This window comes from Leishmania panamensis (genome assembly GCF_000755165.1).
Source record: "Leishmania panamensis strain MHOM/PA/94/PSC-1 chromosome 10 sequence".
In the NCBI taxonomy this organism is placed as follows: Eukaryota; Euglenozoa; class Kinetoplastea; order Trypanosomatida; family Trypanosomatidae; genus Leishmania; species Leishmania panamensis.
The window spans coordinates 190,428-218,176 of NC_025855.1; the positions used below are offsets into that span (position 1 = coordinate 190,428).

General features: G+C 60.4%; 2 protein-coding genes across 2 annotated transcripts, besides 1 other annotated feature; both read left to right on the forward strand.

The window, feature by feature from the left end:
• Window positions 1-755: 755 nt before the first annotated feature.
• Window positions 756-1,922, forward strand: MPK3 (mitogen-activated protein kinase 3, putative; the record flags this gene model as incomplete). The annotated part of the gene is made up of 1 exon (XM_010698465.1): window positions 756-1,922. The coding sequence occupies one exon, from the start codon at window positions 756-758 to the stop codon at window positions 1,920-1,922; it is 1,167 nt and encodes a 388-aa protein (XP_010696767.1).
• A 2,176-nt stretch (window positions 1,923-4,098) lies between these two features.
• Window positions 4,099-4,478: a repeat region.
• A 1,816-nt stretch (window positions 4,479-6,294) lies between these two features.
• Window positions 6,295-26,493, forward strand: LPMP_100460 (hypothetical protein; the record flags this gene model as incomplete). The annotated part of the gene is made up of 1 exon (XM_010698466.1): window positions 6,295-26,493. One exon carries the CDS (start codon window positions 6,295-6,297, stop codon window positions 26,491-26,493), a length of 20,199 nt encoding a protein of 6,732 aa, XP_010696768.1.
• Between the last annotated feature and the right edge of the window lie 1,256 nt (window positions 26,494-27,749).

The following is a 27,749-nucleotide window of genomic DNA, read 5'->3' on the forward strand; positions in this document are numbered from 1 at the left end:
TCTCTGCAGCAGCGACGTGCTGATCGTACTCATATGTGTCGTGTCGCTAAATGTGTGTGTACACGTGTGGGTGTGTGTATGTTCAGCACCAGCCATCTATACGTGGCGTATTGCTCCTACCATCACTTGTTTTGGCTCCCCCTCCCCCTTCCGCCTTTTACTTTCCTACTCGCGTGACTTCAGACTCTCAAATCGTTGTTGGAGCGTGTGAAGCACAAAATCGAAAGAAAACACGAGGGCGTCTGATGCACACTTGCACACGCAGCGAGCGCCGTTGCTGACCACCCCTTCCCCCGTGATCCACCGTGGATGTGTCTGCGTGTCACTCTCTCTCACTCTCCTGTCCCCCTACCCCCATAAACTGCTGTAGATGGAACTACCCTTATCTCCTCCTCCTTTCGCGTTTGTTTGGGGTGTCTGAGCAGCAACAACCCTCTCTTCGTTGTAACCACTCCTCCTGTTGGGCGGTGACTGCCACCACCGTAAACTAACCCTCTGTCACCTCTGTTTCTTCTCGTTTTCCCTCCTTTCGCATCGAACCAACGAACGATCTCACCCCTCATCACCAGCCGCACCGCCAATCTGCGACGCTTCCTCTCTATTCCCTCCCCCCACACATCACCACCACCACCACCAACCTCTCAGCTTCGTTTTTGAGAGGAGGGGTGGGGCGGTTAGGGGTAACTCCGGTGGCCAAAGCAGCTGGGTAGCGGCACGCACGCACAAAACGCACGGAGACGCACGGAGACGCGACAATGCACAAGAGCAACCAGGAGCTGAGCGTGCCCAAGATAGTGGGAGACTTCAAGGTATACAGCGTGAGCGGCTCCCCATTCGAGGTTCCGGCCAAGTATACGCTGCTCAAGATCCTCGGGATGGGCGCCTACGGTATCGCGTGCAGCTGCTTGGATGGCGACACAGGCGAGAAGGTATCCATCAAGAAGTGTCGCGACGTCTTCCGCGATGTCGAGGATGGCAAGCGAGTGCTACGTGAGATCGACATGATGCGCTTCTTCCACCACGAAAACCTGCTCAACGTGGTGAACATTTTGCCACCGCTAAAGCGCGAATACAACGGCTTCGAAGACGTGTACGTGGTCACCCCGCTCATGGATGTAGACATGAATGTGGTACTGCGCTCGCGCCAGGTACTCGAGGAATCCCACATGCAGTATTTTGTCTACCAGATTCTGCGCGGCCTCAAGTACCTGCACAGCGCGAACGTCGCGCACCGCGACTTGAAGCCCGCCAATCTCGTTACAAACATTTCTTGTGAGCTAAAGATCATCGACTTTGGTCTGAGTCGGAGCGTCGACGTGCCGTACTCAGAACTCACCGATTACGTCATCACGCGTTGGTATCGCCCGCCGGAGCTGTTGCTGGAGAACACAAACTACTCCACCGCTGTGGACATCTGGTCTGTTGGGTGCATCTTTGCGGAGATGTACAACCGCAAGCCGGTCTTCCCAGGCCGCAACACGATGGACCAGTTACGCATGATCGCACAGCACATTGGCAAGCCTCCGGCCAGCATCGTCGAGCACCGCGAGGCACTAGAAAAGCTGAGTGAGCTGCCGGACGGGTCGCTTAACATTCCAAAACTTGTTCCCGGTCTGGCCGGTAGCGCGGAGGGCATGGACTTCCTCGCCAAGATGTGGACACTAGACCCGAACAAGCGCCCGACCGCGGCGGACATGCTCGCCCACCCGTACCTGGCCCACCTGCATGACGAAGAAGATGAGCCCGTTTGCCCCGCCCCATTCCTCTGGTCACACGAGAGCACTCCGATGGGCGTCCCAGAGCTTCGTCGAGCCTTCTGGGACGACATTGTTGACTACAACCCGTCTCTTCCGCCGGCCATGCCGCCGGTGACGGCGGTTGGTGAAGGCAACTCAAAGAACGGCAGCGCCCACTATCACTAAACGCGAATCCTCGCTTGCAGTGTGTGACTCCCGGTCCAGCAAGCTACACCGCCATCAGTGGAAAGGGATAGGCGGTGGTAAGTAGAGACTGAGAGATGCAGGGATGAATGGGGGAATGAGGTGGACAAGCGGGCGAGAGCAGAAGTGGCGGCTCAGCAGTGGGAGAGAGGAGAGGACCTACAGATTGCATGGCAGCGGCGTTTTTCTCTTCCTTCACACCGGCGTGCGTGTGTCTGCGGGTGAGTGTGCCAGCGCTTTTTAAGGTCGAGTGTGCGCCACACGCCAACATGCACACACACACACACACACACACACACACACCTCTACAGACATAAACAGACACTCTCGCTCAATACGCCTACAGCGGGGACTCCCGCACATACAAACATACTGGGATATGGGGTACCGTTGATAGCGTTACCCTCTGGGTGTGGGGAGGGGGGGGCTCTGCTCTGCTCCTTTCCTCCCCCTCTCCTCGCCTTCCCCCCTCCCCCCATTCGCCCTTCTCACTTCTACCTTACCCCAGGCGACCCCTCTTGTGAGTGTGTGGGTGTCTGTGGCGGACACGAGGAGCCCATTATCGTCTGCTACACACCTTTCCACACCGACGCAGTGCGCATGCATGCGCATACCAGTGTCACTGTGAAGACATGAGTGTAAGCATCACCTCTCTCTGCAATGGTGGTGGTGGTGTGTGTGTGTGTGTGTGGGTGTGTGTATGTGTGTGTGTGTGCGCGATGCGGCTCCGTCTTCCCCTCCCCTCTCTCTCGCCCAACCACCTCTTCTAGTCACTCCCTGGAAGTACGGCGCCACTCCTCGTCGTTGACGAGGATGGCGACTATGGTAGTCTCCCACGCCCCTCCCCCTCCTCCTCCTCTCCTACCCACCCGTCCCCCGCCCGTTCGCACTCTCGCGCCGTCATGTCATCGCGGCTTTATCGTGTGCTTTTTCCTCTCGGTCGACTCGGTGCTTTCCCATCATGGCAGTGTTCGTGCTTCGCACTGCCGTCATCGCCGCCGCCAAAGTCTTTGAAGCAAAGCGAGAGAGAGAGATCGTCTCTGATGAGCGGGGTGAGGTGCGGAGGAAGAGAGGTTGCGGCCATGATGTGTGAAATGGACCAGGATTGATGGCACTCGGTATCCCCTAAAATGATTATGGCTTTGTGTGTTCTCTTTTTCGGTTCCGGACAACGTTGGGCGTCCGTCTGTGGATGCGCAGGGTGTGTCTTCCCCCTCCCTTCACACTTCCCCCCCCCCTCTCTCTTTCTCTCTTTCGAGTGTTTCATGTGCCTCGTTGCCATTTCTCTTTTCCCTCCTCTCCTCTCGACTCACCTCTCCCCCTTCCTCTATTCACGGTGGTGGTAGACACTGTTGATGATGTACATAGCCTTCCCCTCCACTCCCCCACTCTACGCCTTTTGCTTATGGGCTTTAGTGGGCAGGCGGAGGAGTCATTCCACAATTTTTGTTGTCTCGCTTGGCTTTCACCCTTCCTCTCTCCCCCTGCGTGTGTGTGTGCGTGTGTGGTGTACTCGTAGGAAATGGTGCGACAAGAAGGAAGGAAGGGTGGATCGCATGAGGATACGATGGTGTGAGGCGTGAGTAAGCGTTCTCGCAGCGTCACTCCGATGAAATGCCATCACCGAGTACTTCATCTTCTCGTTTCCCCATTCTGTTCGTCTGCGCGTCTTCGATCTCGCGAAATCGAGCCATTTTAACGGCTTGGCATCCCGTGCCTGTCCGCCGTCTTCATTCCCCACCACGACGGGGGTTCAGGGGGAGGGGAGGGGGCGGAAAAAATGGGGGGTGATGATTCGTGCGTCGTGTTAATGATTGACTTGAAAGCAGCAAAATCCTCACTGATCGCGTTGACAGCGCCAGCGGCGTGGAGAGCGCAAGTGGGAAGAACACCAGATCGGTAGGCTCTGTTGCATGGAACTCGGAAGCGCTCTAGTGCGGAAGGGTTCGGAATCGTATATTGGAATATGCCATCCTGGGTGCGTTGGACATCGCTCTCTCTCTCTCCCCCGAAGGCCGGCCGATGTGTCTGCGTGTGCGTATGGATGTGTGTGTGTGTGTGTGTGCGGGTGTGTATAGCCTCTAACTTCCCCTTGTTTCTCTACTCTGTTACGTGGCCCCTGATGACCGGGGCACACCTCAGTGCGTGGTATTCCCGCGTCAAGTCCCTACGGCGTAGGGATGTCGGAGCGACTTGTCGTTGGTCAGGTCCTGGATGGCGTTGCGTCGGAGCGAGCTGCGACAGCGAGCAGGTCTGTGCCACTCATATATGGCGGGCAGCGTGGCCGCGTGACTCGAGCGTATCCCACGCAGCGGCCAGTCTGACGAGAGCGGCTGTGAGGCAACCTGCGGAGTCGGGGGGTTGGGGAATAGGCGCAGAGTTTGAGATCGCGGCGGTGCCCAGATGACTGAGTCGGCGTATTACTGCAGCCACGCGCGTCTGCAGCCGCTTCGCACCGCGCGATCGGGCCGGTGGCCGGTGAGGAGGTCGAGTTGGCGTTTTTGAGCTCATCCCTCCTATAACGGAGAAATGGACACGCCCCGGAAGAGGGGAGAAGTGAAAAGAGGGGCGTACGCGTGCGATAAAAGAGGCGAAGTGGCGGCACTTTGACGCACCCACACACCCACGCGCGCACGCACGCACGCGCTGGACGCGGTGGCTGAGCACGCGAGAGGTCGCCATTGCCACACACACCTTTTTGGGGAGCCTCTTCTTGTCTCGCTGTAACACTCCATCAGGCGTCACCAGAAAGGAAGCAAGTCGTTGTTCTGTGGGTGGTGGAGCGAGCCGGGCTACACACAGGTATGGTTGTGTCTGTGCACCTCTCACTGTGGAACGGAGTATGATGAGCTACGCTTCACAATATGCAGCATGCGCCCTCCCCCCCCCCTCAATGCCCTCACACACGTTCTTCACCTGTCCCCTCTCCCTTTACCTTCTCTCTTTCGCTCTGGGCTCTGTGCCACACACGCACATCATTCTTTGCTCATCGGTGTGTGTGTACGTGCGGGTATTGTGTACCTGCCCCTCTGCCTGGCTCTCTCGCTCTCTCCCCTCCCCCTCCCACTCTGTTTCATCGCTTTCCCTCTCCCTCCTTAAGCAGTATGTCACCCGCTGCTGTGTCACCCGTCCCCCTCTCTTCCTCCTCATTCATCCCCCCTCGCCCGACGAAACCCAGCATACAAATTGGCTCGGTGGATAGTGCGTCAAGGCTGGCAAACGCGCGTTCCTACAACGCCCATGCGGTTTTCGGGTGTTTCTTCGTTGGTTTGGTGTTACCGGTGAGCGCAAGCGAGACGAGAAGCACAAAACGAAAGCGCATTGTGTGGAACTATTGCGGGCTTCGGGTCAGCAGCGGCACCGCAGCGGTATTCCGGTGGGACACCTCTTGCGCTGTGGTTGACTAACGTCCTTAGGTATAACTCTTGTCGCCCGTCTCTTCTTGTTGTTGTTGTTCTGTCACTGTGTGTAAGAGGACGTGTGTGTTCGCTCGCTCGGCTTATCGTCGAGGCCTGTACTGCATAGACGCGCACCCTCCTATCCATCACCACCTCCGCCAAACATTACATTGCCTGTACTTGCGCATCCAATACGGCAACCTTGTAGGCTACACACGCTTCCGCACAGGAGGAAGGGCCGCCTGATCCCCCACCCACCCCTTCTTCTCTGTGGCGGTGGCTGCCCTCTTCTCTCACCTCTCCTGGCTGACTGTGTGGTGTGGGTGGGTGGGTGGGTGCTCCGAGTACTCCATAGAATATTCTCTTCTTATCAGCAGCAAAAAAAAGTGGCGGGCGTCCACGCAGGGCACCCACACCGCCTCCTCCTCCTCCCACCCCCCCCCTCCCGCTCCCCCTTCCTCTTTCGTCTTGGTTGCCTGCCGGCGTCCGCGTCGGTGTGTGTTAATTTTCTCGTCGTGTATTTTTATCGGAGCCGCTCCTGCGTGTCTTGGTGGAAACGACGACAAGGGTGGGGGAAGGGGGAAAGGGGGCGCAGCAAACGCGTTTGTGGATGCGCAACAACCTAAAAAAAAGGGCCACGCTCACCTCCACGCGAAGCATCACACACGCGTTGTGTGTGAAACGTGTGAGCAACCCCAGAACGTCAAACCAGCAGCGGCTACGACAAGGGCAAACGAGCCCCACCATCATCGTGACCAGCATCGCAGAGCTCAGGTGAGCTGGTACCCACTTGGGTATCGAGAGTTGCAACTACAATGGCGCCAGCACTCAATGGCAATAGTGCGTGGCGGGGCCGAAGTCCTGCCGCCGGATGGAAGAGAAACAGTCGATTGCTGGCGCTTCTCCTCGCGCTCCTATGCGCCTCGCTTGCAGTAGTGACACCGGCGCTCGCGAACATGACGTTCTCTACAGCCAACGTGCAGGAAGCATCGCTATACCAAACAGTTCAGCTGAACTTGGAGTCGAACCCCCTAGCACAGGACCCGAGCATCACCACTGGCGACCTGATCTTTTTTGTTCTGTCGTCCAGCACCACGCAATGCGTGTATAATAACACCCCTACCGCGAGCACCCCCGGTTACTACACCGTCACGGCCACCGGCAGCGGTGGCTTTACTGGCCGCCTTATCTTCACTGTTACGTCGACTGAGTTTACTGTGGGGGAGACGTACTACCCGTGCTATCTCTCGAACTCAGGGCACACAGCGACGCTTGTGCGGCGCGGCTATTTGGAGCCAGGTTCGTATGATACGCTGACAGTGTGGCCCTCCACCTACACAAGCTTTAGCATGACCCCCACGAGCGCCAATGGCGGCGAGGGGCCTGTGAGCCTGTCCATCGTGCAGGCGGTGCAGAGCGGTCGCCCGATCAACCAGGGCCTCTCGGGAAGCTACACTATCCTGCTTGTGCCATGTGGGACCATCCTCGTGGGCAGCAACAACCTGCAGAGCGACTGCACCGACCTGAACACGCTGGTGACGGTGTGCGCCACGGTAAGTGCGGCCAGTACAACCCCAGTCAGCGTCGTCTCCCTCTCCAATCTGCAAGGTCAGTCCACCGGGAATGTAAAGGGCGGCTTCACCGTCCCCTACAGCCCCAACCCTAGCGGCTACTACATGTGCGTGCCGTACTGCCACAGTGCCTCTGCCGGCTGCGGTGGATCAGCGACGGCCATGTCCTTCACTGTCGTGACGTCCGCCTCAGTCACCAGCAACAACTACACTCTCGTCTTTGGCAGCGCTGATCCGGGAGTGTACAGCCGCATGCCGGAACGTCCGCAGGCGCGCGAGAGCGGCCTCCTCTACTTCGCCGGCGCCGGTCTGAGTGCGAAAGACGCCGTCAAAGTTATTCGCAGAAGCGACACCTGCACTGCCAAAACGTCGGCGCTGCTCCCGAACCTCGAGCTCGGGGTGCTGCAGCTGACGGTGGCAACCGACGGCACGACCACAACGCAGGTATCGTTTGTGGCGCCGGACCTCGTGTCAGCGCAGGTCGTGGGCCGCGTCTGCTACCAGCGCGCCGCCAGCGGCCTGTGGTCTACCACCTACCTCTCCGCCTCGAATCAGGCGGCGGATTTTACCATTGACATTCTGCAGCCAACCGGATTCAAAATAGCGAGCCCGACCATGGACCCCTCCGTCGGCGAGACCCTGACGCTAACCTTCCAAGGAGATGGTCTCAACAGCTCCCTAGATGAAGCCTACCTCTCCTCCAGCCCCGACGGCAACCCGTGCAACCGCGACGGAAGTGGAAGCTCATCAAGCAGCAGCAGCAGCAGCTCAGGGACATATAATCGTAACATGTACTTCACGTGCATGATGGACGGAAGCAGCACCACATCCCCAACGTGTACTGTCACGGTCGACCCCGAGGACACCAATGGGGCGATGACGCTGAGCGTGTGCTACCTGAAGGGTAGCAGCAGAGGACAGAGGAACTTTGCTCAAGTCAACGGCACGGTGGCGCTCCAGGCACGGAACCCGACCTATTCCGTGACGCCGTACCCCATGTTTGCTGGCCAGTCGGTGACACTGACCTTCACGGGCGTGGGTCTGTACCCGGACGACCGGGTGCAGCTGATCGCGCCGGGCGGGACATGCGGGGACGAAAACGCCACTCTGACATCCGCCGCGATCTACACCGTCACGGAAGTTCTTCCGAGCGTAGCGTACCAGTATACCCTAGTCGGCTCGGCCGAGACGTGCATCACGGTCTGTTACCGTCACCTGGGGTCAGACATGTGGGTCGTGGCGCGCAGCGGCGACGGCAGGCCTCCCGTGTCGTCGAGCTGCGCGGCGTCGAACACCTACATCTCCGCGTTTCCGGTGCGGTACAACATCGTAAACCTTGGCACGAGCAACAGCACCGACCCCACCGCCGGTACCCTCCTCACCGTTGGTGAGACCGCGACGGTAAGCCTCACCGCCGCAAGAGGCCAGATACTCTCCACCACCACCACGCCGACGGCCATCAAAGTGGTCCAGGCGCCGGACAGGTGCGTGACAGCACCGTGCGGCTTGGACCTCCGCGCTGCGTGCGCCAACGTGCAGCTTGCCACCGATTACACTGGTGCCATTAGGAAAAGTGGCAGCGCCGGACTCACCGCCTCCATCCAGGTGAGTGAGGCAGAGGTGCGCTATGTTGTTTGTGTAGAGACCTCCAGCACCTCGAAGACGTACGTGCCGGTCCTGTCCTCCTCGCAGACATCGGCGACCAGCACCACCTTCGGTTTCACCACGACCTTCCGGAACCCAACGCTGGCGTCGCAAACTCCGAGCACGTGGCGAGTCGCCATGAGCACCCTGCAGACAACCTTCAGCGGGTCAAGCCTGGACGCGAGGGCGAATATCGTATACGCCGTTGAGACGAGCGCGCTACTGGCCGCCTACACGACAAGCGAAGGCATCTTCGTGGCAGTGTGCCCGCCCGTGTCGCAGGTGCCGGCGACAGTGCTGGTGTCCACGATGGACATAGACGGCAGCAGTAGCAGCACCTTAACTATGGCCTCCTACACCCGTGCAGACAGGCTGTACGACGGTCAGCACGTGTACCTGTGTTACTCATGGTCGGCCGGCAACGGCGACTCGCACATCACGATGGCGGGCATGGTGACTGTGTCAGCAGCGATCCCGTCCTCCTTCGAGTGGCTGGCCCCCGTAGAAACGAGCAGCTTGCGCGCCGGGCAGTCGATCCAGCTCAGCTTCACCAGCAACCTCACAAGCCTGTCCGCCAAGAGCGACGTCGTCTACTTCTACAAATATGTTCAGTCATCGAGCCCGAACCCGGACTGTTACTGCGACGCGACGGCGTGTGCGACCGGGACGCGCGTCACCTACACCTCCAACACCACCTTCACCTCGGCGACGACAAACATGACCGACGATACCACCATCTACACCTCCTCGCTTGGCTTCAGCAACTACAACTACAGTGCCATCTACATCATCTGCTACACCGCCTTTGGGCAGTCTGCCGACACCTACATGGGCCGTGTAATGGTGGGCCTGGCGAACCCGTCGTACTACACCGTCTCCAGCGTAGCCGCGCCTCTTAACCGGGTCGGTGCACCGGTCACCATTACGGCGACTCGCCGCTGTATGACGACAGCGTGTGCGCTAACGCTGCAAGACTCGCTGCGATTGGTCCCCAGCAGCGTGCAGTGCCTTCAGCTCTCCTCCGACAGCCCCAGCGATGACGCGTCATCGGCAGAGGAGGCATCCGTGCAGGCCATCGGCAACCCAGTCCTGAGCCCCGGCGAGCTCTCCCTTGAGCGCAGGTTCGTCGTGGATGTCGAGGGAACGTACCGCGTGTGCTACCGCCTCGCGAGCGAGACGACCTACAGTGACCTCGTCTTCTCCACCAGGTATGTGCGCTCTGTGCTGACGGTGGCGACGGCGAATCCTCAGCAAGTCACATCAATACCAAGCGCCCCCTCCGCTGGGCAGTTTGTCATCATGAATATCAGCTGCACAACGACAACAACGCTGTGTAGCATCTGCACGATGCTGCGGCTTGTGCCGGGGGTGCGCGCGAGCTGCTGGGAAACGGTGTCGGGGACGTATAGCAGCGACTCGTGCCTGACGACAAGATCGGTACAGTACCCGAACCAGTACTTTCTGGAGGGCATCTACACGGTATGCTACGGCAGCAGCTACTTCACATCGCGCCGCATCCCTGGCACCTTCACGGTGACCCCCGCGAACCCGTCAAGCTACGCCCCGACGGAGCTGAGTGGGTACACCGTATACACCAATCAAGGTATGGACTACACGCTGAACATCTCCGGCACGGAGCTCACCGCCGCCGATACCGCATTTCTGCTGCCGGAGTTGGGGTACACCTGCCACGACCTCCGCACCGGCGAGGTGCAGAGCCAAGGAACACTGGCAGCTTGGCTCGAGCCGAGCGTGAAGCCGTACCCACTGCAGCTGACCTCAACCGGCGTGTCGTGGGTAGTGTCAAATCAGAGTAAGCGCTTCGGCAGTGGCCTGCTTAACGATACGGACCTGTGCCCGGGGGACGGGAAGTCGTGCTTGCTGAAGCTGTGCTACATGCGCTTCGGCACCTCCTGGGCGCCTGTCACTCTGGCGGCCTCCTCGTCGGCGTCGGCGCCGTCTGAAATCGAGCTGGCTGCCTCGAACCCGTTCTCGGTGGAGTTCGATCGCTACCCGCTGGCGATCGGCATGTACGTTATGGCCACAGTGCAGGGTGCTGGCCTTTTGAGCACGGATGTGCTTATCATTCACGCAGGCGACTGCAGCGGCGCCGCCATGACTGTCTCCATGGCGAATGCCGTATACGTGGACACCATGGGAACGCAGTGGCGCGGCGTGTTGCGCGCGACCAGCGCTGCAAGCAGCTATGCTGTGTGCTACTGGCGCTCCGGGTCGGCTACCGAAGTGGCGGCCATCACCTTCACTGGTGAGTCGGCAGTGTCCACGATAATGATACTCAGCACGCCACTTTACTACGTTCTGAGTCCGCTCAACTTCACGTCGATGCATGCAGTGTTGACCAGGTACGAGGAGCTCATCGTCGGCGCCAGCTTCAACGACCAGGGCACAGTCGGGGTGATGCTGAGCTACGCGCAGCTCATCTCCGCAGACACGAGCGTTGCTGAGTGCAACTACGGGCCCTTTGAGTCAGTAGCGAGCGGCTTCAAGCCGTTCCCGATTGCGCTGACGCTTTCACTCGTGCCAGACAGCGGTGCTTCCGGCTCACTGCCCCTGTATCAGGGTCGTCTTACCGTCGAGACAGGGGCATATGCACTCTGCATGAACACCACGATTGGGCTCTTCCGCGTCGTCGCACCTCCGCCCCGCACTGCGAACATCATGGCAGGCAGCAGCAGCGTCGTTGTGTACGACGCTGTGCCAAGCACGTACACCTCTGCCCCCAAGAGCGTCATGTTGGGGCAGGTGGTGACTCTGACGTTCTCCAGAGAGTCTGCGAGCAGCGTCAGCGACAGCTACATAGCTCCGGCCTTAGCCGACCTGGCGGCAGGTGACGTGGTGCAGATTATCGACGGCGGTTTGTACGAGTGCGGTTTCGCGAACGCGACAGTGCTAGTGGCCGGTGTCGTGTCAGCGAGCGGCAGCAGCAGCGAGTCGACCACGGTCTCTCTCACCCTCCCCGCCACCTACGAGCCTGCCGGCGTGACCATGGCGGCGGGAGGGAAGAAGTATACAGTTTGCTACCAGAGACAGAAAAGCACCTCGGCCACGTCCCCGCGCACCGGCAGCACTGCCGACCAGAACTTTTACATCATGGCGCAGGTGCCGACCAAGTGGACAACGTTGCCTCAGCAAGCCCAAGTGAACGCACCAGTCAACATCACCTTCTACGGGGACGACGAAGAGGCGGACTACCTAACCGCAGCCGACGTTGCGTTTCTTGTGTCGGTAGCCGATGGTGAGGATCCGAACCCCAACCTGTGCGGTGCAACTGAAGAGAGTACGAGTGTGAGCCGCCTTGTTGTTACTCAAGGCTCCATGACGAAACTGGGCGCCGTCAATACGCAGTGGGCCATTCCACCCAACGTGCTCCTGGAAGGCACCTACGTCGTGTGCTACACAGCCGAGAAAAATGGGCAGCCGGTGTACGTCAACCCTCCAGCGACTCTCGTCGTGTACCCGACGCAGTCACCGAGTGGCGCCTACCTCGCCCGCAGCCCCACGTCTCTCGTGAACAACCTCGACGTTCTACAGGACGAACGCGTGTTTATACTCTTCAACACGACCGTAGCGCTGAATGTGGTGCTGGACAACGGCCAGAGCTCGTCCTCATCCCTCGAGAAGAGCGACGTGGTTCGCATCACGGAGGACAGCACCTGCAGTGCGTTGTTAGGTGCCGGCATGATTGACCCGATCCCTGATCATTTCGGTTACGCGCCCCTCGGCATCGTAGACGAGACTAGCGGCCTGCCGGTGCCGTACCTGAACCTGCGCATCCGTGCCAAAGTGGGCCGCTACTACATCTGCATGCGCCGCAGCAATCGTGAGATTTGGGAAGCGTACTACGACTTTGAGGTGGTAGGTGGACTCTATGTGAGCCCGGCGGTGCTGAGCGTATCGGCCGCCGCTGTCTCGGCGTTTACGACGACGCCGACGACGCCGCGGGTGTGGGTACCGCATACGATAGTAACGGCGAGCTACGGCACTGGCTTCAGTATGGAGAAGGTCGTGCAGTTCTTCTTTGTGGCCTACAAGGGCACCGGTAGCGTGACGGACAACGACGAGATTGAGTACGACTCCTGCTACCGCCCCGCCTCTCCGTCAGAGGCGTCGTCGGCCTCCGTGACTCTCGTGAACCGGACACTGCAGGTTTACCTGGTAAGCCCCATGTTCACGCAGCACAGCTTTGGCACGCCGGGGACGTACCTCCTCTGCTATCAGATCAGCGGCTCTAACATTGCCTCCGTCTCCCTGACCACCTTGACGGTGGCCAACCCGAGCCCGACTGCCTACGTGGTGCCACGCTTAATTGCCATTCAACACGCCTTCACGATGAGCTTAGTGGCCCTCGACGACATCTTCGCCTCTGCCAGCGGCAACGTTGCGCAGATATACACCGCGACAGACACGGACGCGATGCCGAACTGCTCGGGGGCGGCAGTGCCAAGCGGTGGCACGACGCGCTTTACGAGCTTCATCGCGACGAACACGTCTTACGCAAGTGTGGAGCCGACGCTGCTGGCGGCGGGCTACTACTTTGTGTGCTTCCTGACATTCAGTCAGGCGGAGTACTTCGTCGTCCCAAACGCCGCGGGCGGCTTTCTCTTTTCCGCTGGGCTGACAGGCGCGCAGAAGTACACAGTGACGCCATCGCCCGCCTACTTGGGTCAACTCCTGGATATCGCCATTACGGGCAGCCAACTGAGCAGCAAAGACCACGTCAAGCTCTTGCGCGTATCGCAGGACGAGCTGAGCAGCAGCGGCAGCACCACGAGCAGTGGAGGCAGCTACACAACCCAGTGCACATCGAGCGCCCCGAACTCCGACGTCAGTGAGTTAGCCGGCGCAGCAGGCAGCACCGTAGAAAGCCCGAGTGGTATTGTGGCCCACTATTATCCCCGCGTGAACGAGACTGGCACCTTCATTCTGTGCTACCAGAGCTTCTTGTTGAACAACACATGGATCTGGGTGGCAGACATCCATCAGTTCACCGTCGGCCCGGCGCACCCGACGCACTACAGCCTCTCCGTGCTACCACCGTACGAGACCCAGGTCTTCTCACTCTACATCCACGACAGCAGCAACGACGGCAGCGACGCGGCAGGGCGACTGCAGGCCACAGATCAGCTGAAACTAGTGGAGCGCGGCACAGGGGCTGGCGGTTTTGACTGCGCGGTGAATGCCAAAAATAGCAGCGCCATTGGCCTAATCAGCTACATAAATGCGCAAAGTAATAGCAGCACGCACGTGTACCAGATCTGCAGCTCCACGGTGGCGAGCGTGACGGTCTGCTACGCGCTCGCAGGAGCAACGGCAACGACACCGAGCTGGGCGGAAGTGCCACTTCAGTCCCTGCCGCCGACGTACCTCTTTGCAGGGGTGTCGATGGAAGCAGACCCGTTTGTAGGGCCGCTGCGCGACTCGAGCAGCAAAGCCTCGGCAACCTTTCCCAGCTGGGTGGCACCGCGTCCGTTCGAGCCTTTTACGTTCTACTTCACGACGGCGGTAGCGGGGCTGGAAGTACACCGCGTGGCCTTTGCGCTGACACCGGTGACAGTGTGCGCTCTGAACGTGAGCTACGTGGCACCGCTGTTCTACCAGAAGGGGGCAAGTCGACCGAGCGAGTTCACCGTCTCGCTTCCCTACGCGGGCAGTTATAACGTGTATATCGGACCGTACACCACCGCGATGACGCCAAACATTACGCATGCCACGCCGCTTGTGGTGGGGCCGTGCGACCCGTGCAACTTCACGCCGAACTACGCACTGGCCGGCGCCTACGCGCTGCTGTCCTTTTCCAGCAGCGCTGGCGGCTCTCTCGGCAATGCAGACGAGGTGCGACTCTTTCCAGTATCCCAGGGGCTGACAGGGCGACCGTGTGAGGCGACAACAGGGGCGTACGCCGGTGTCACTCTCACACCTATCGTGGCGCTGAGCACAAGTGAGATGACCGTCTTCAACGCGACGACTGGCACGGAGACGGAGATAAGCTCGTACCTGGGCGAGTACTACGTGTGCTACCGCAAGGTGAACCTATCCCCTGGCAGCCCGTCAGCCAACTTTGCAGTCGTGGCTGGGAACGATGGCACACCCGCCATCTTCTCCGTCTACCCAGCTGACCTCCTCACCGCCACGGTGTGCCCTGCCTCGCCGATGTACGCGCTCGAGACGGCCGTGTTCAACGTGACAGCCCGCGATATGGTGCTGTACCCGAACGTGGCCTTCAGTGCCTTGGATGTGCTTATCGTTGTCTCGTCTGATGTGCTGAACGACACCATCAGCGGCAGCTGCGGCAGCATCACGGATGTGGACACTTTCATAACAGCCTCTGGCGGTCGCGCGCAGCTGGCACTCTTGGACAGCTACGGTAGCGGATACTCGAACTGGTACCTCACCTTTGGGAGTCAGATGGCGACCGGGCACTACAGCTGGTGCTTCAAGATGCAGTACGACACGCTCTTCCGCAACATATCAGTCTCGCTGCAGACGGTGGTCATGAAGAATCCGTACAAGGTGACCACCTCCCCGCCGGTCATCCTGCCGAGCTCGTACCCGGTGCTGATTCAAATCATGGGCTCTGGGCTGCTGGCAACGGACCAGGCGTACATCGTCTCTGCCGATCAGTCGTGTGCGGAGACATGCAACCGCCCACTGACGCCGACAGAGTGGTCCGGCACCTCGCACACCACCCAGTACGTGAACTCGACTACAATGCTGGTGACCTTTTCGCAGTCCATCAACGTCGTCACCTCCTTTGGCGTGTGCTACCGCCGCCTCGGACGCTACCTAACGCGTCTGGCTGACATCTACGTCTTGGAGCCGAACCCCATCTCCTACGTGGTCAACTTCGTCCCACGCGTCGGGACGCAGCCAACATTGGTGTTCACCGGCAAGAATCTGATGGCCACAGACGCGGTGATGCTGGTGAAGCCCGGTGACACCTGTGTTGCGAGTAACACCGTCGTCACGGGCACGATTGTGTCGGTCAGCAGCGATGCAATGGTGAGCCAGTTCCTTCTGGCACTAGTCGGTAGCGCAGTCCTAGCGCAGAACTACACTGTGTGCTACAATGTATCGACCGTCGGCGCCTATGCGGAGGTGTCGCCGGAGCTGCCTGTTCTGGAGGGTGGTCCGTCGAGTGTCCTGTCAAGCAACACCCCGATGCGCGGCCGCGCGACTGTGCTAACAGTGGCGGACCCGCAGGTGGGAGACGAGATGTACATCGCTTGCGTTGGATGCAGCTGCTTCGACGAGGTGGAGGCTGTCGTGCCGTACGGCCATGTGCACGCGACGGCGCAACCCATCGAAAGCGAAACCTCGAGCGCCTCCGACGCCGCCGCCATTTCACTACGCGTCGGCTTCAGCGATACACAGAGCTACCCGGTTTGCTACCGCCGCCTTGGCAGCGGCTACGCGCAGATTGGCGGCACAGGCTACTTCGTCACTCCGGTGATGAACTCACCAAGCACTGTGACGCAGCTGCCCACCTTAGAGCAGTTCCAAGGCCAGCGGCTGTACTACAACTTTTCGAACTACACCTCCAGCGCGCCGCTCAGCAGCAGTGACTTCGTGATGCTGGTGCAGGCAGATCGAACCTGCTGGGACAACCTGGAGATCAACTCGAGCGGTGTGGTGGTGGGCACAAGTGAGCTGTCGGGCACCATCGCATCCCTTGGAATTGGTGAGTGGAAGGCGCAGGTGCCCTCTCTTGGGCCTGGTGTTCCGCCTAACACCTCCACGCTATTCCCGCTCTCCTACCTCCTGTGTTACCGCCAGTCCACGCAGCTTGAGTACGTAGGCGTCCCTTATGTACTGCAGACGACACGGATGGAGGCAGCCGACCCGTCGGCGTTCGCAACGCAGCCGGAGGTCGTGGAGAAGGGCATGTTGGATGTGAGCCTGACGTTTGGCTACACCGATGTTGGGCACGACGGCGACGAGGCGTACGTCGTTCAGTTCACGAGCCTCACAAACACGGTGTGCGACGACGTCGACTCCACGCTCGTCTCACCCCGCAGAAGTGCGTACCCAGTGTACACGCTGAGCATGTCAGGCGGAGCTGTTGTGGGCAGCAACAACACGGCTGTGTGCTACCTCCGCTCCAATGCGACGGTGGCAGAGGTGCCACAGCTGCTGGCAGTGGCAGAGAGCAACCCGACCGGCTACCTGACGAACGTGCCGACTGGGTCGGTGTCGCGCGGGCGGCAGTACGTTGAGTTCACCATCCTGGGCACCGGCCTGAGCGTCACCCGTGACGAGGTCGTCTTCACAGACGTGCCGTGTGGAAGTGCGCCGCGCCCGTTCAACTCAAGCCCTTACCTGGCGCGCCTGGGCGACGCCACCTCCAACGACACGGCGTACGTGGTTGTCACGCAGTTCACTTCGCCGACGAGCCCCGTTGATATCTACGTATGCTACCAGCACGGCTCGGTGTGGCGCGAGGTCGGCAAGGCGCTGACGCTGAGCGTGCCGCAGCCGCTGACGGTCTCGGTGGTTCCTGCAAACGGGCTGCAGGGCCTTCCCCGCGCAGGGCAACACTTGTACCTGCAGCTGGTTGGTGGCGCGTTGACAGCGCCAGTCGGCGCCGCGGTGCTAAGTGCGGAAACAACGAGGGCAGGAACATGGTGCCACAACTTCACGGCTGCGGATGTGCAAGAGCCGGCGCTAGCTATATCGTCAGCGGCGATACTGGACGTGTCGGTGTGGCAGATATCCGGGCACGCGCGGTTGTGCGTCCGCAACAGCGACAACACGCCGTGGGCTGACGTGGCCACCACCGTCGATGCTGCCAGCATCTACATTAACCCGGCGAACCCGTCCATCATGGGCATCTCTCCGAATCCACCGCGCGTCGGGCAGAGCGTCACGCTTACGTTCCATCTACTGGTGTCGTCAAGCGCAGGGGATGTGGTGAAGATCACGACGCCGACCTACGAGGCGTGCGAGGAGGCTGCGAGTATTTATGGCTTCCCTGCTGCTATGGCCGTCACGGTGCAGGACAACGCCACGACGACGCTGACTCTGGTCGACTCGACAGATGCTCTGCTGTACCGCAGCTTCAATAGCACGGGGATGTATCGCGTGTGCTATTACAGCGCGACAGAGCTGGCGTGGGGAGTGGTGGGTGGCACACTCGCCACCGGCTCCATCACGGTGGAGGAGTTGGTACCGCAGTCGTGGGTCGTCGCCTCTGGCTACCCCACCATTGGGCAGGAGTTCGCCCTAGCCTTCTACGATGAGCTCAGCCTTCTAACGCCAAGTTCTGACAGAGACCTAGTGTGGGCAGCGCCGTCCACTGTGAGCTGCGGTCAGGACCCGTACATGTGCAGTGGCTGCATCTTTTTTGAGTGGGATGCGTTGCTGTCGAACTCCTCCACGGCCGTGACGGCCGCCAACGCCTCTTTGCGTGTGGACAGCATGAATCTCTGCTATCGCCTCTACAACGCCACGGCAGCACTGGTGCCTGGCTCGCTGAGCATCACGACAGGCCCCATCCAGTGCGTGGAGGAAGACTCCTTCATCTCAGGCCAACAGCAGCTGCTGACGTTCCGCCTAGAACCCGGGACTAACGTCACGGGCGACAGCTGGCGCCTCTCCTTCTACGCCACCACCGCGCTGCACTGCGACGACCGCTACATCGAAAGCTTCATCCCAGCGTCAGTACAGTTGCAGTCGACGACGAGCACGTCGGCAACGTACCTGGTGCTGTGGCCGGTTGGGCTGGGTGTCACGACAGACAAGTACACAATCTGCTACATGCATGAGGAGCGGGTGGGTCCGGTGTGCACGTGCGGCCAGATCGACGCAAACACAGGCGAGTGCTACATCACCGGCACACCAGGCTCGCCACAGAGCTTCACACCTTGGCCGCAGCCGACATACGTCGGGCAGACGATCACCCTCAACTTCGTGGTGAACGCGTCCATGACGACCTACCCGCCGACCGCCATTAAGCTTGTCAGGTATGTGGATGAGCTGACGCTCTGCGACGGCGCCCCAGCCTTCACGCCAGTTGGGGCCACTCTCACGCGGGTCAGCGATCTCCTATACACGTACACCTTCAAGCACGACTACGCACTCGACTCCGCGACGCTGGTGGTGTGCGCGCTGACAGATTTGTCGACCTCGTACGGCCGCGTTGCCTCAACAGTCGTACCCTCGTCGCCGACGACGAACAACACGCTTTGGATTCGGCCGTACCTCGGCCTCACCACGTTCCCCTCCGAGGAGAATTTTCTGCGCGCGATGCAGACGCTGAACCTGACCTTCACGATGGAAAGTCAGCAACCAGACGACGTGGTGAGCATGCACGACACCATAACCGTCGTTGGCGACCCGTACAACTGTGTCGAGTCTTACATTGACAGTCAGGACCCGGCGACGCTCATGAGCATGTTCTACATTCCCGACACGGCCTTCCTGACGCTGCCGGCGGCAGTGCTGAGCGCCAACGCGTCGCTGTTTCTCACCAGGTCCCTCGTAACTTTTAGCGGCACGGCGTCCAGTCACGGCGCACACCACTTTTGCTATAAATTAGCGGCCGGCACGTGGGCGCCGGTGCTGCCAGTGCTGAGCATACAAGAGGCTCTCATCGACCGCTGCTCCGTCACAGGTGCGCTAAGCCCTTCCAACGGCGACAACGGCGGGTCAAGTGGCTCGACGACAGCCAATGGAGGCTCGTTACGTGCCATGTACTACGCCCCGACCCAAATCATCGGCACGGCCCTGTTCGAATACCTGGCGTCGCCGTCGGTGGATGAGGTGCGGGTCGTACCGCAAAGCGAGTGGTGCACGAACGATGCGGCGGCTGTCTTCACCATTGTCGTGGACTCAGGCTCGTTCTCCAGCTTGAGCAGCGGCAGTGGCAGCGTCGCAGCGGTGTTCTTCGCACCGCTGCCGGGCACGTACAAACTGTGCTACCGCTTCAACGCAAGCACAAATTGGAGTCCGGCGTGCACCGATCTAAGCGTGACGAACGTCACCCCGACCGGGATGGCGACGGGGTGCTGGAATGTGGGCCAGGCGATGGCCGTGACAGTGACGCAGGTGATCAGCGGGTACGTCTTTACGGCGGTAGATCACTTGCGACTCGTGCCAGGCACATCGCCATGTCTCCTCTCGAGCGGCTTGCTACCAGCGTCCTCAGCGACTGTGACGGTGGGTGACGCACTCCAGCCGACCGACGGCATTGCGCTCTCAGATGTGGTGGCCGGGCAGACAACCTACGCTATGCCGCCCGTCTTCTTCCGCAGTGGTACGAACTCCGTACGACTGTGTTACACCAACGCCGCGGGCAACCAATTCGCCGTGCCATTGGACTACGTCAGCAGCCCAGACAAGTCACTCTTTCCCGTCCAAGCCCGCCAACCAAGCACCGTGGGCTTTCCGCAGCGCTACGTTCAGATTGGCCAGCGGCTGCTCATGAACTTCACCTCTGCCAGCTCTTCGGTGACCCCTTCGTTACGCCCGTACGCCGCGCTACCGCCGCTCTTCATGCCCGGCCCCGTCTTCAACGGCACCTTTGACGGTGCAACGCTACTGGCAACGTCGAGCAGCTCCGCCTACACTGACGGCCGGTGTGCGGTCGCGCTGCACGCCGGCACCCTCGCTACCGCCTCGTTCCTAGGTGTCTATGGCTCGGCGGCAGAGAGCGGTGGCCGCTACGTTCGGTACACTGTTGGCAACTACGACCCGACAGTGGCGCAGTACTACATTGCATGCTACCAGCTCGCAACGTGCGGCGTGGTGGACAGTGGCGCCCCGTTCCGCGTGTACAACACGAACCCGTCCAACGTCTACACCGACGTCTCGACACCACGGCGGGGGCAACTGCTCAGAGTGATGTTCGACAGAGACACATCGACGCCGGATGCCGTGGTGCTGACGCCTGACAGCGATCGCGGGGCCAAACAGGCAAATCTCGATTCCTGCTGGATCCTCACGGACACCTCTGGAGAACTGGTGCAAGGCACCTCAGACTTCACCCACTTCACGACTCTCTACCACGCCCAGGCGCCAGAACTAGCCTCAACAACGACCACGCGTAGCTGCTACAAGCTGAGCGGGAGTAGCTGGTCGGAGGTGCCAAACGGCGTGTCAAGCATACTCGCTGCCAACCCAACGCACTTTGTGACAACGCCACTCTCGGCGCGGGTGAATGAAGTGAACTACATCCGCTTCTACGGCACGGGCTTAGGCAGCAACGACCGGACGAAACTCATCACGCAGTCGATGAACTGTAGCGAGGATTCAGTGCCGCCGCCGTCGTTCGCAGCCTACAGTGTGAAGGCGCCAACCAGCGCCAACCCTGGCACGTCGCAGGGGTGGACCGTGACCGAAGTGAGCAGCGACGGGTCGACGGCGACGCTGAACTTCACGGCCAGCATGACCGGCACCTTCAGTGTGTGCTACCGGCTTGCGGCAGACACAGTGTGGACGTTGGTGTACGACGACCTCATCATCCACGAGCGCAACCCATCCGTCGTCACACAAACGCCGGTCGTCACACTCGAAGGCGAACTATTCACGCTGAACTTTTCGGCGTCTACCGAAGGCACGTCTGATCTTTCCGCCAAGGATCTTGTAGTCCTGTACTACGGCTCAAGTGTCGACTGTGTCGCCCCGACAGATGCCGAGAAGGCACCGTCCGTCACTGCCGCCCCGTCGCGCATCGACGCGCTGCCGCACTCGATCGAGTTCCAAGTCGCCGTCGGCACGCGCGGCAACTACACGATGTGCTACATGGTGGCCGCCCCGAACGTGCCAGGCGGCTACGTAGTGGTTTGGGGCTACGATGTCGTGCTGATCACGCCAAACCCGAAGAGCATGACGCTTTACCCAATTCGTGCGCTGAACGTGTACCGGCCAGACGAGCTGCTGACGCACGTCTTTGCTGGATGGGGGCTTGTGGCGACGACTGCAGCGACAGATATGGTCAAGCTGATTCAGGCGAGTGCAAGCAGTAGCACTACCGACGCAATGTGTCAGCAGAACTCGGCGGCCGCGGGGATTACGTACTACTCTCTCTACGCGAACGGCTCGCACGCAGAGCATGTGTGGCGAGTGTCACCCGCCGGAACGAATATGCCGTACTCGGTGTGCTACAAGCTGTATGGTGGGCAGTATCACGTCATTGGGGATGTACTGGCTATCACCGGGACGGCGAGCCCCAGTGGTGCCACGTCGGCAAAGTTAAACGGCAGCAACACAGCACTCTCCTCTGGCGAGTCAATGTTGTGGACGCTGGTCGGCACAAGCGCGCAGTCCTGCACAGACGGCGAGGCCCTCCTCTTCTTCAGCGATAAGGACTGCTACGACGTGCGCTACTACGTGAATGTGTTGGCAATAATGTCGTCGAGCGCGAGGATGGCGGCCACCTTCCCAGGCGGGGCGTCGGTCGTGTCGAGCTGCAGCGGTACGACGCAGCTGCGCGTGCCATGGACGTACATGTTTAATGAAAACTCGGCGATCCCCACGGCATCGCCGTCGACGGTGCTCCTTTCCTTGTGCTACTGGAGTGCTGGCAACGACGCCGTGTCGGTGCTGTCGAGCAACACCATCACCCTCAGCCAAGGTGTGCCACCGCCGCTTAATGTGACACTGTTGGTGACAGCGCAGGAGGTGTTCAGCTTCAACCTCACTGTCCTGCCAGCGATAACGGACTGGGCAGTGCTGGTGACGAGCCCGGCAAACTGCGTCGGTGTCAGCGCCCCTGCAAACGACGCGTACTTCACAGAGTTGAGCTACAGTGAGTCTACGGGCGTGACCACCGTCACAGCAGCCGTTCCTAGCGCAGGGACTTACTACGCGTGCTACTCACACCAGGATGGCACGTGTGCCGCAAGCACAGGGCGCGAGTGTGCGCGGGTGGTGGCGATGATGGAAGCAACGCCTGCCAGCCCACGAAGCTGGAGCGGCCAACCGATGCCGGTGTACGTGTCAAGCGTCTTGACCATTGCACTAACCTTTTCCAGTAGCGGTGATGCGGCAGCGCAGGGGACGACAGCGTTGGCGTGGCTGGCCGCCATGACATCTGAGGCGTTGCCACTCACTATGCGAGACGTGTGGGTGGCCTGCACAGAATCACAGACGATAGCGTCGCTGCGGTACGAGCTGACGTACACCGTCGCGAGTGGCACGTGGAGAACGACTGGCATTATGACGCGCTCTGGCCCGTACGCCCTGTGCTATACCGCGCAGAGCACCACAGCGGCGCCTCTGCATCTTTTCGGTCCAGTCAGCAACGCTGGCCCAATCGTGCTGGCGAGCACCGTAACGAACGTCACTCTGCCTCCCTTGATGACGGTGACAAGCACTAACACGGTGGTGCTCACGGGTGGTGGCTTGTCAACGACGGACGTGGTGGTGGCTGTGGGCCTTTCCGCCTCGATGGTGGTGCCGAGCGACATCTGTACGAACGAAGACTACACCCCGCGCGTGAACTCGATGAACCCGAGCCCGGAAAATAACACGGGCATGACAGCAATGCCGCGAAACCTCATCTTCATGACGACGGGGGACTACGTACTGTGCTACACCGCCACCTACGGCCTCACGACGAGCAGCAGCGACAGTGGGTCGGTGACGGGAACCCCTGTTCTCATCACCCCGACGCCCTTCACAGTGTCGCCAAGCGTGATCAGTATGAAGGTCACAAGCCTAGTGCTTGAAGTGGGTGTCCAGCTGGACATTGTCTTCACCGGAAGCGGGCTGACCGTGTCCAACCTGGCTGCACTGGTGTACGTAGGAAGCATCCCAGGCTCGCCGACAGTGGAGACTGTGTGCCTCGGCGCCTTTGCTGTCTACATACCCATGGTGTCCGTCAGCGCAGATGGTACCAATGCCAACTACAGCACGACACCGACGCAACAGGGTATTCACATGGTTTGCTTCCGCAAGTCTATGTCGAGCACCCCCCTCCTCATGCCAACCCAACTGAAGATTGGCGTGCGGACAGCTGTGAAATCCGTCTTCACAGTGCAGCCAGGGGGCTGTACAGCCCTGCTGGTGTGCACGGCACAGCCCACAATCATGCTTCTCAACGAGTCGGGCTTCGCCACGTCAGCGCCGTACAGCACTGTGAACATGACGCTGTACCTCAGCGACGGCATCACCACTGCACCAGTCGGCTACCTGGCCGGTGGCACCACCTACTCGCACGTGAACTTCACCAACTTCACATTCTTGGCGCTGCGGGTGTCGACCGTCGGGAACTACGTCATGAAGGCGATAGTGACGCTTCAGGGCGGTGACACGCTGATGGCGACGTCAAGCGTGCTCACGGTGGCCGAAGGCGGCGGGCCGGTTGTGGCTGTGGCGGCGGTGTCGTGCCTCCCCGTCGGGATCCTTGACCGCACGATCGGGTCCACGGCGAACACAATTGACTGCATGATCACAGCCTTGACAAGCGATGCACCGAACAACTTTGCGGTGTGGGTGAACGCCGGCAGCGTCGGTACAGTGACGCAGAACGGCACCACGACCGGTGGGCTCCCGACGTACAGCTTTGCCGTCACCGCACCGGAAGCCTCATCTTCAGTGGCGGGACTCGTGAACTTCATCGAGATTGTAGTCTCACCCCCGCCGCCGTACGAGAGCTTGCCCGTGCAAAACTCTCCCGTGATAGTGCGGCTGGCAACGTCGCCGAATGCGCTGACGACAATCGGCTGCAGCTCCGGTTCAACACAGCTTCCGATGCCGAACATGGTACGGGTCGGTGGAGTGCTGATGTGCCACGTCCAAGGTATTGCAATGATTCAGGGCCAAGCACGAAACATTGTGGCCCTGCCGAGGGACCTGAGAGTGACCAACTACTACAACGGCGACGTGAGCACGAGCGCAGCGGTGAACCTTGGCACCTACCCCTTCGATGTCAACGGCCGGTACAATTTCACGGTGATACCGGAGACCGGCCTGCAAATCTCTGTCGCCGGCACCGTCTTCGCCACGGATGGCGCCGGCAGCTCGACTAGCGACGCCACATCAGCATGGACGACGATGGTAAACAGCCCGCAGACGTTCCTCCTGATAGGGGTGCCAACTGCCGCAGCATCAAAGCAGGCGTGTGCATCAACCCGGACGGGGTCGATGATGTGGTACACGCCGGCCGAGCCGTTGCAGTGTACGGCCACGCTGGCGAACGCGCAAGGGCCAGTGAACGGCCTGCAGAGCGAGTACAGTGTGCTTCTACCGGATGGAGGTAGTGTATCGTCCTTTAATGCGTCGGCGTGGGGTTCGAGTCTTGTCTGGAGCCTCACTGCACCGCCGCCGCCGTCGCCGACGTCGTCCGTGAGCTCGGTGAAGTCGGTGGAGCTGCCGCAACAGGAGCGCGAGCAGCTGCAGGAACGGTATGCGGGGCGTGCCGTGACAGAAACCCTCGCCGTTGCAGTGCCAGCGAGCTTTAGTGTACAAGTTCTCTACGCGCCATCCACCACCATCATCGCGACGTACATGGGTAGCTTAGTGTATGTAACGAGTGTCGTGGAGGCACCACCAACGCTGAAGCAGAAGGCGACGTTGAGTATGACGTTCGCGGGCGTTGGACTTGAGACAACACACCGCTACACGCTCGGGGCCGTCTCCAACTGCACCAGCGTGCTCTCTGAGGCAACTCCGTCGGGGGGCGCGGCAGCGGATCAGCTCGTCCTCACCTTCGAGGTGCCGAGCTCCGTCTTCATCATCTGCTTCGCTCCTCAAGACGCGCGCACAGCGCTGCAGCCGCTGTTGACGACGCAGTGGACGCCAGAGTCGGGCAGCTCCTCCAACTCTCGGTGGACGAGGGACGATTTAATTCTACTGATCGTTGGCGTCGTCCTCTTCGTTATTCTCCTGGTGCTGCTGGTGATTCTTCTCTGGTGCATCTTCTGCCCCTGCGAGAAGGACAATATGGACAGGGTCGTGAGTGAGGAGCACCGCATCGCGCACCACACACCGATCAGAATGGCCACCACCAACGTAATCACGGCGGCAGCCGCTGGTGGTGGTGGTGGCATACCGAGCGTGTACATGCCACCGCGTGCGAACAACCGGTATGTGCTCCGCACTGTCGATAGACCGCCGCCGGCAGCGTTGTCGTCACCCGCCGCAGTGCCTCTGCCCATTGTCACCTCCGACACCCCGCCGCCGCCGCCGCTGTCTTCGACCCCGCTCCCACCGCAACAGCAGCAGCCGAGCAGCAACACGCAGATCCGCATAAACATTCATGATAACGATGGTGCACGCGATGCCTTTCCACCCGCACCACAGTCACACACCACCCGTGGCGCGGCGACGTCCGTGACCCACTCCGGCAGCAGCAGCACTGGCGCCGTGCCCTCGGCGGTAACCATGCGAAAGCGCCACCGCCACCGCTCTCGTCGAAGTAGCAGCGCGAGTAGCAACAACCCGCCGCAGCCGCCGTATCACCCAAAGCCAGAGCACGCTAGTCTTGACCTCGATGCGCGACTCCCACCGCCCTTGTCGGACTCGAGCCCCTTCACTGGGGCGAGTGCAGCAGAGACCCGGCAGTCTGTGCCTCCGCCACCGCCGCCTCCCCTGCCGTTCATGCCACCACCGAGCGCCACTGTGCCCAGGCCGTATGCGAGCTCTGGATTGGTGAAGAGCCCTCGGCGCTCAGGCAGCACGCCGAAAGTGGACGTGGCGAAGGACTTGCCGCCACTGCCGCTGCAACCGCAGCCAACCATTATGCTGGGGTCGACGACGGCTGCACCGGCGCCCTCATCAGGCCCATACCAACACCTTCATCACAGCACGTCAGGGCTGAGCGTCCCTGGTACTGTAGATGCCTCAGGCACGGGCCTTGGTAACTTTCCCCGTAGCTTCAGCGACAACGCTGCCACAGAGGAGGTGATGGGACCCTTTATGGTGGCAGGCCACACATCCAAGCCGATGGTGCGCTCCACATCGTCGTCAAGGCAGCCTTGAGGAAAGGGTCAATGCAGCAGTAACTCCCCTGCGCTGGCGTGCTTGTGTGTGGCCTCAAGGGGGGAGGGGTCTGCGCACCCGCACGCCCCTCCCCTCCCCCCCACCGCCTCCTTCTCCGTCCCTTTGCCCTCTTCTCCTTCGTTCCTATTTTTTTGCCTGTTCGCTTCAGAGCCTCGGCGTTCTGCAGGTGTGTGTGTGTGTGTGTGCCTTCATTACCGTGAGGCACGACGGTTATGAGAATGAGGAAAGACCAGAGCAGTGCAAGAGAGAGCAGGTGTGGTGTGGTGTGGTGTGGTGACAGCGGCTCGCTGAGGTGCAATCACGCGTGCCTTTCTGTGCTTATGCTGTTGCTGCCCTCCCCCCCCCCCCTCCTCCTCCCTCCTCATAGATGAATCTCTTGTTGCGATGGCTCTTGTTGGATCCTGTTGCGGTGGTGATAGTCGTCGTCCGACCCCCGCTCCCTCTGCCTCTCCGAGTCTCTCGCCAACCCTCCCTTTGTTCCCGTGCTGCCTGCGCGTTCGCCTCTCTCCGCGTGTCGAAGTCTCACTGCCTCTCTGTCTCCTCTCGCATCACCGTTAACGCGGTGTGGCACGACACGTGGCTGGAACATGCGCCGTGTGCATATCGTCATGAGCGCTTCGCTTCTCTTTTTCGCTTCTGTATTCCTTTCGACTGAGGCGGTGGTATTTGCGCGCCGTACTGACGGACAGTTTCAATATGTGTTTCACTTTTCCCCTGTGTGTGTGTGTGGGGGTGGATTCCCCCCCCCCCCTCCCTCCTCCTCCGAGATGGAGTGTGCGCGTGCATGCGCGCATGTGTTGACCGCCGAACACGCTCACGTCACACAAAGAAGGCGAAAAGGGGGGACGAAGAAAATTCCTTGACGGCGGGTCTGGTGTCTTGCGGCGTTACTAGACGCCTTTCCCACTGCATCGCCTGGCGTGTAGGTGCGATCTCTTCCATGGACCATCCGTGCTGGCGTCGCTACATCCCATCGCTTCACAACGTCCTCCCTCACCTGTATGTGCCTGTTCTTCCTTGCGTCCGCATCTTTAGTACCCTCTACCCTCTCCCTTCCCCTACTCCTCGTGCTCCATTCATCGCTCATTACTGACAACACACGCGCGCACGCACGGCCGCCCAAAGACTTTTCTGCCCTCCTCTCAGTCCTACCCTTTAACAACATTACTTAGCCTCTCTTGCCTCTTGCCTCTCTCTCGAACTCCGCCCCTCATACACGCACACACCAGACCGCC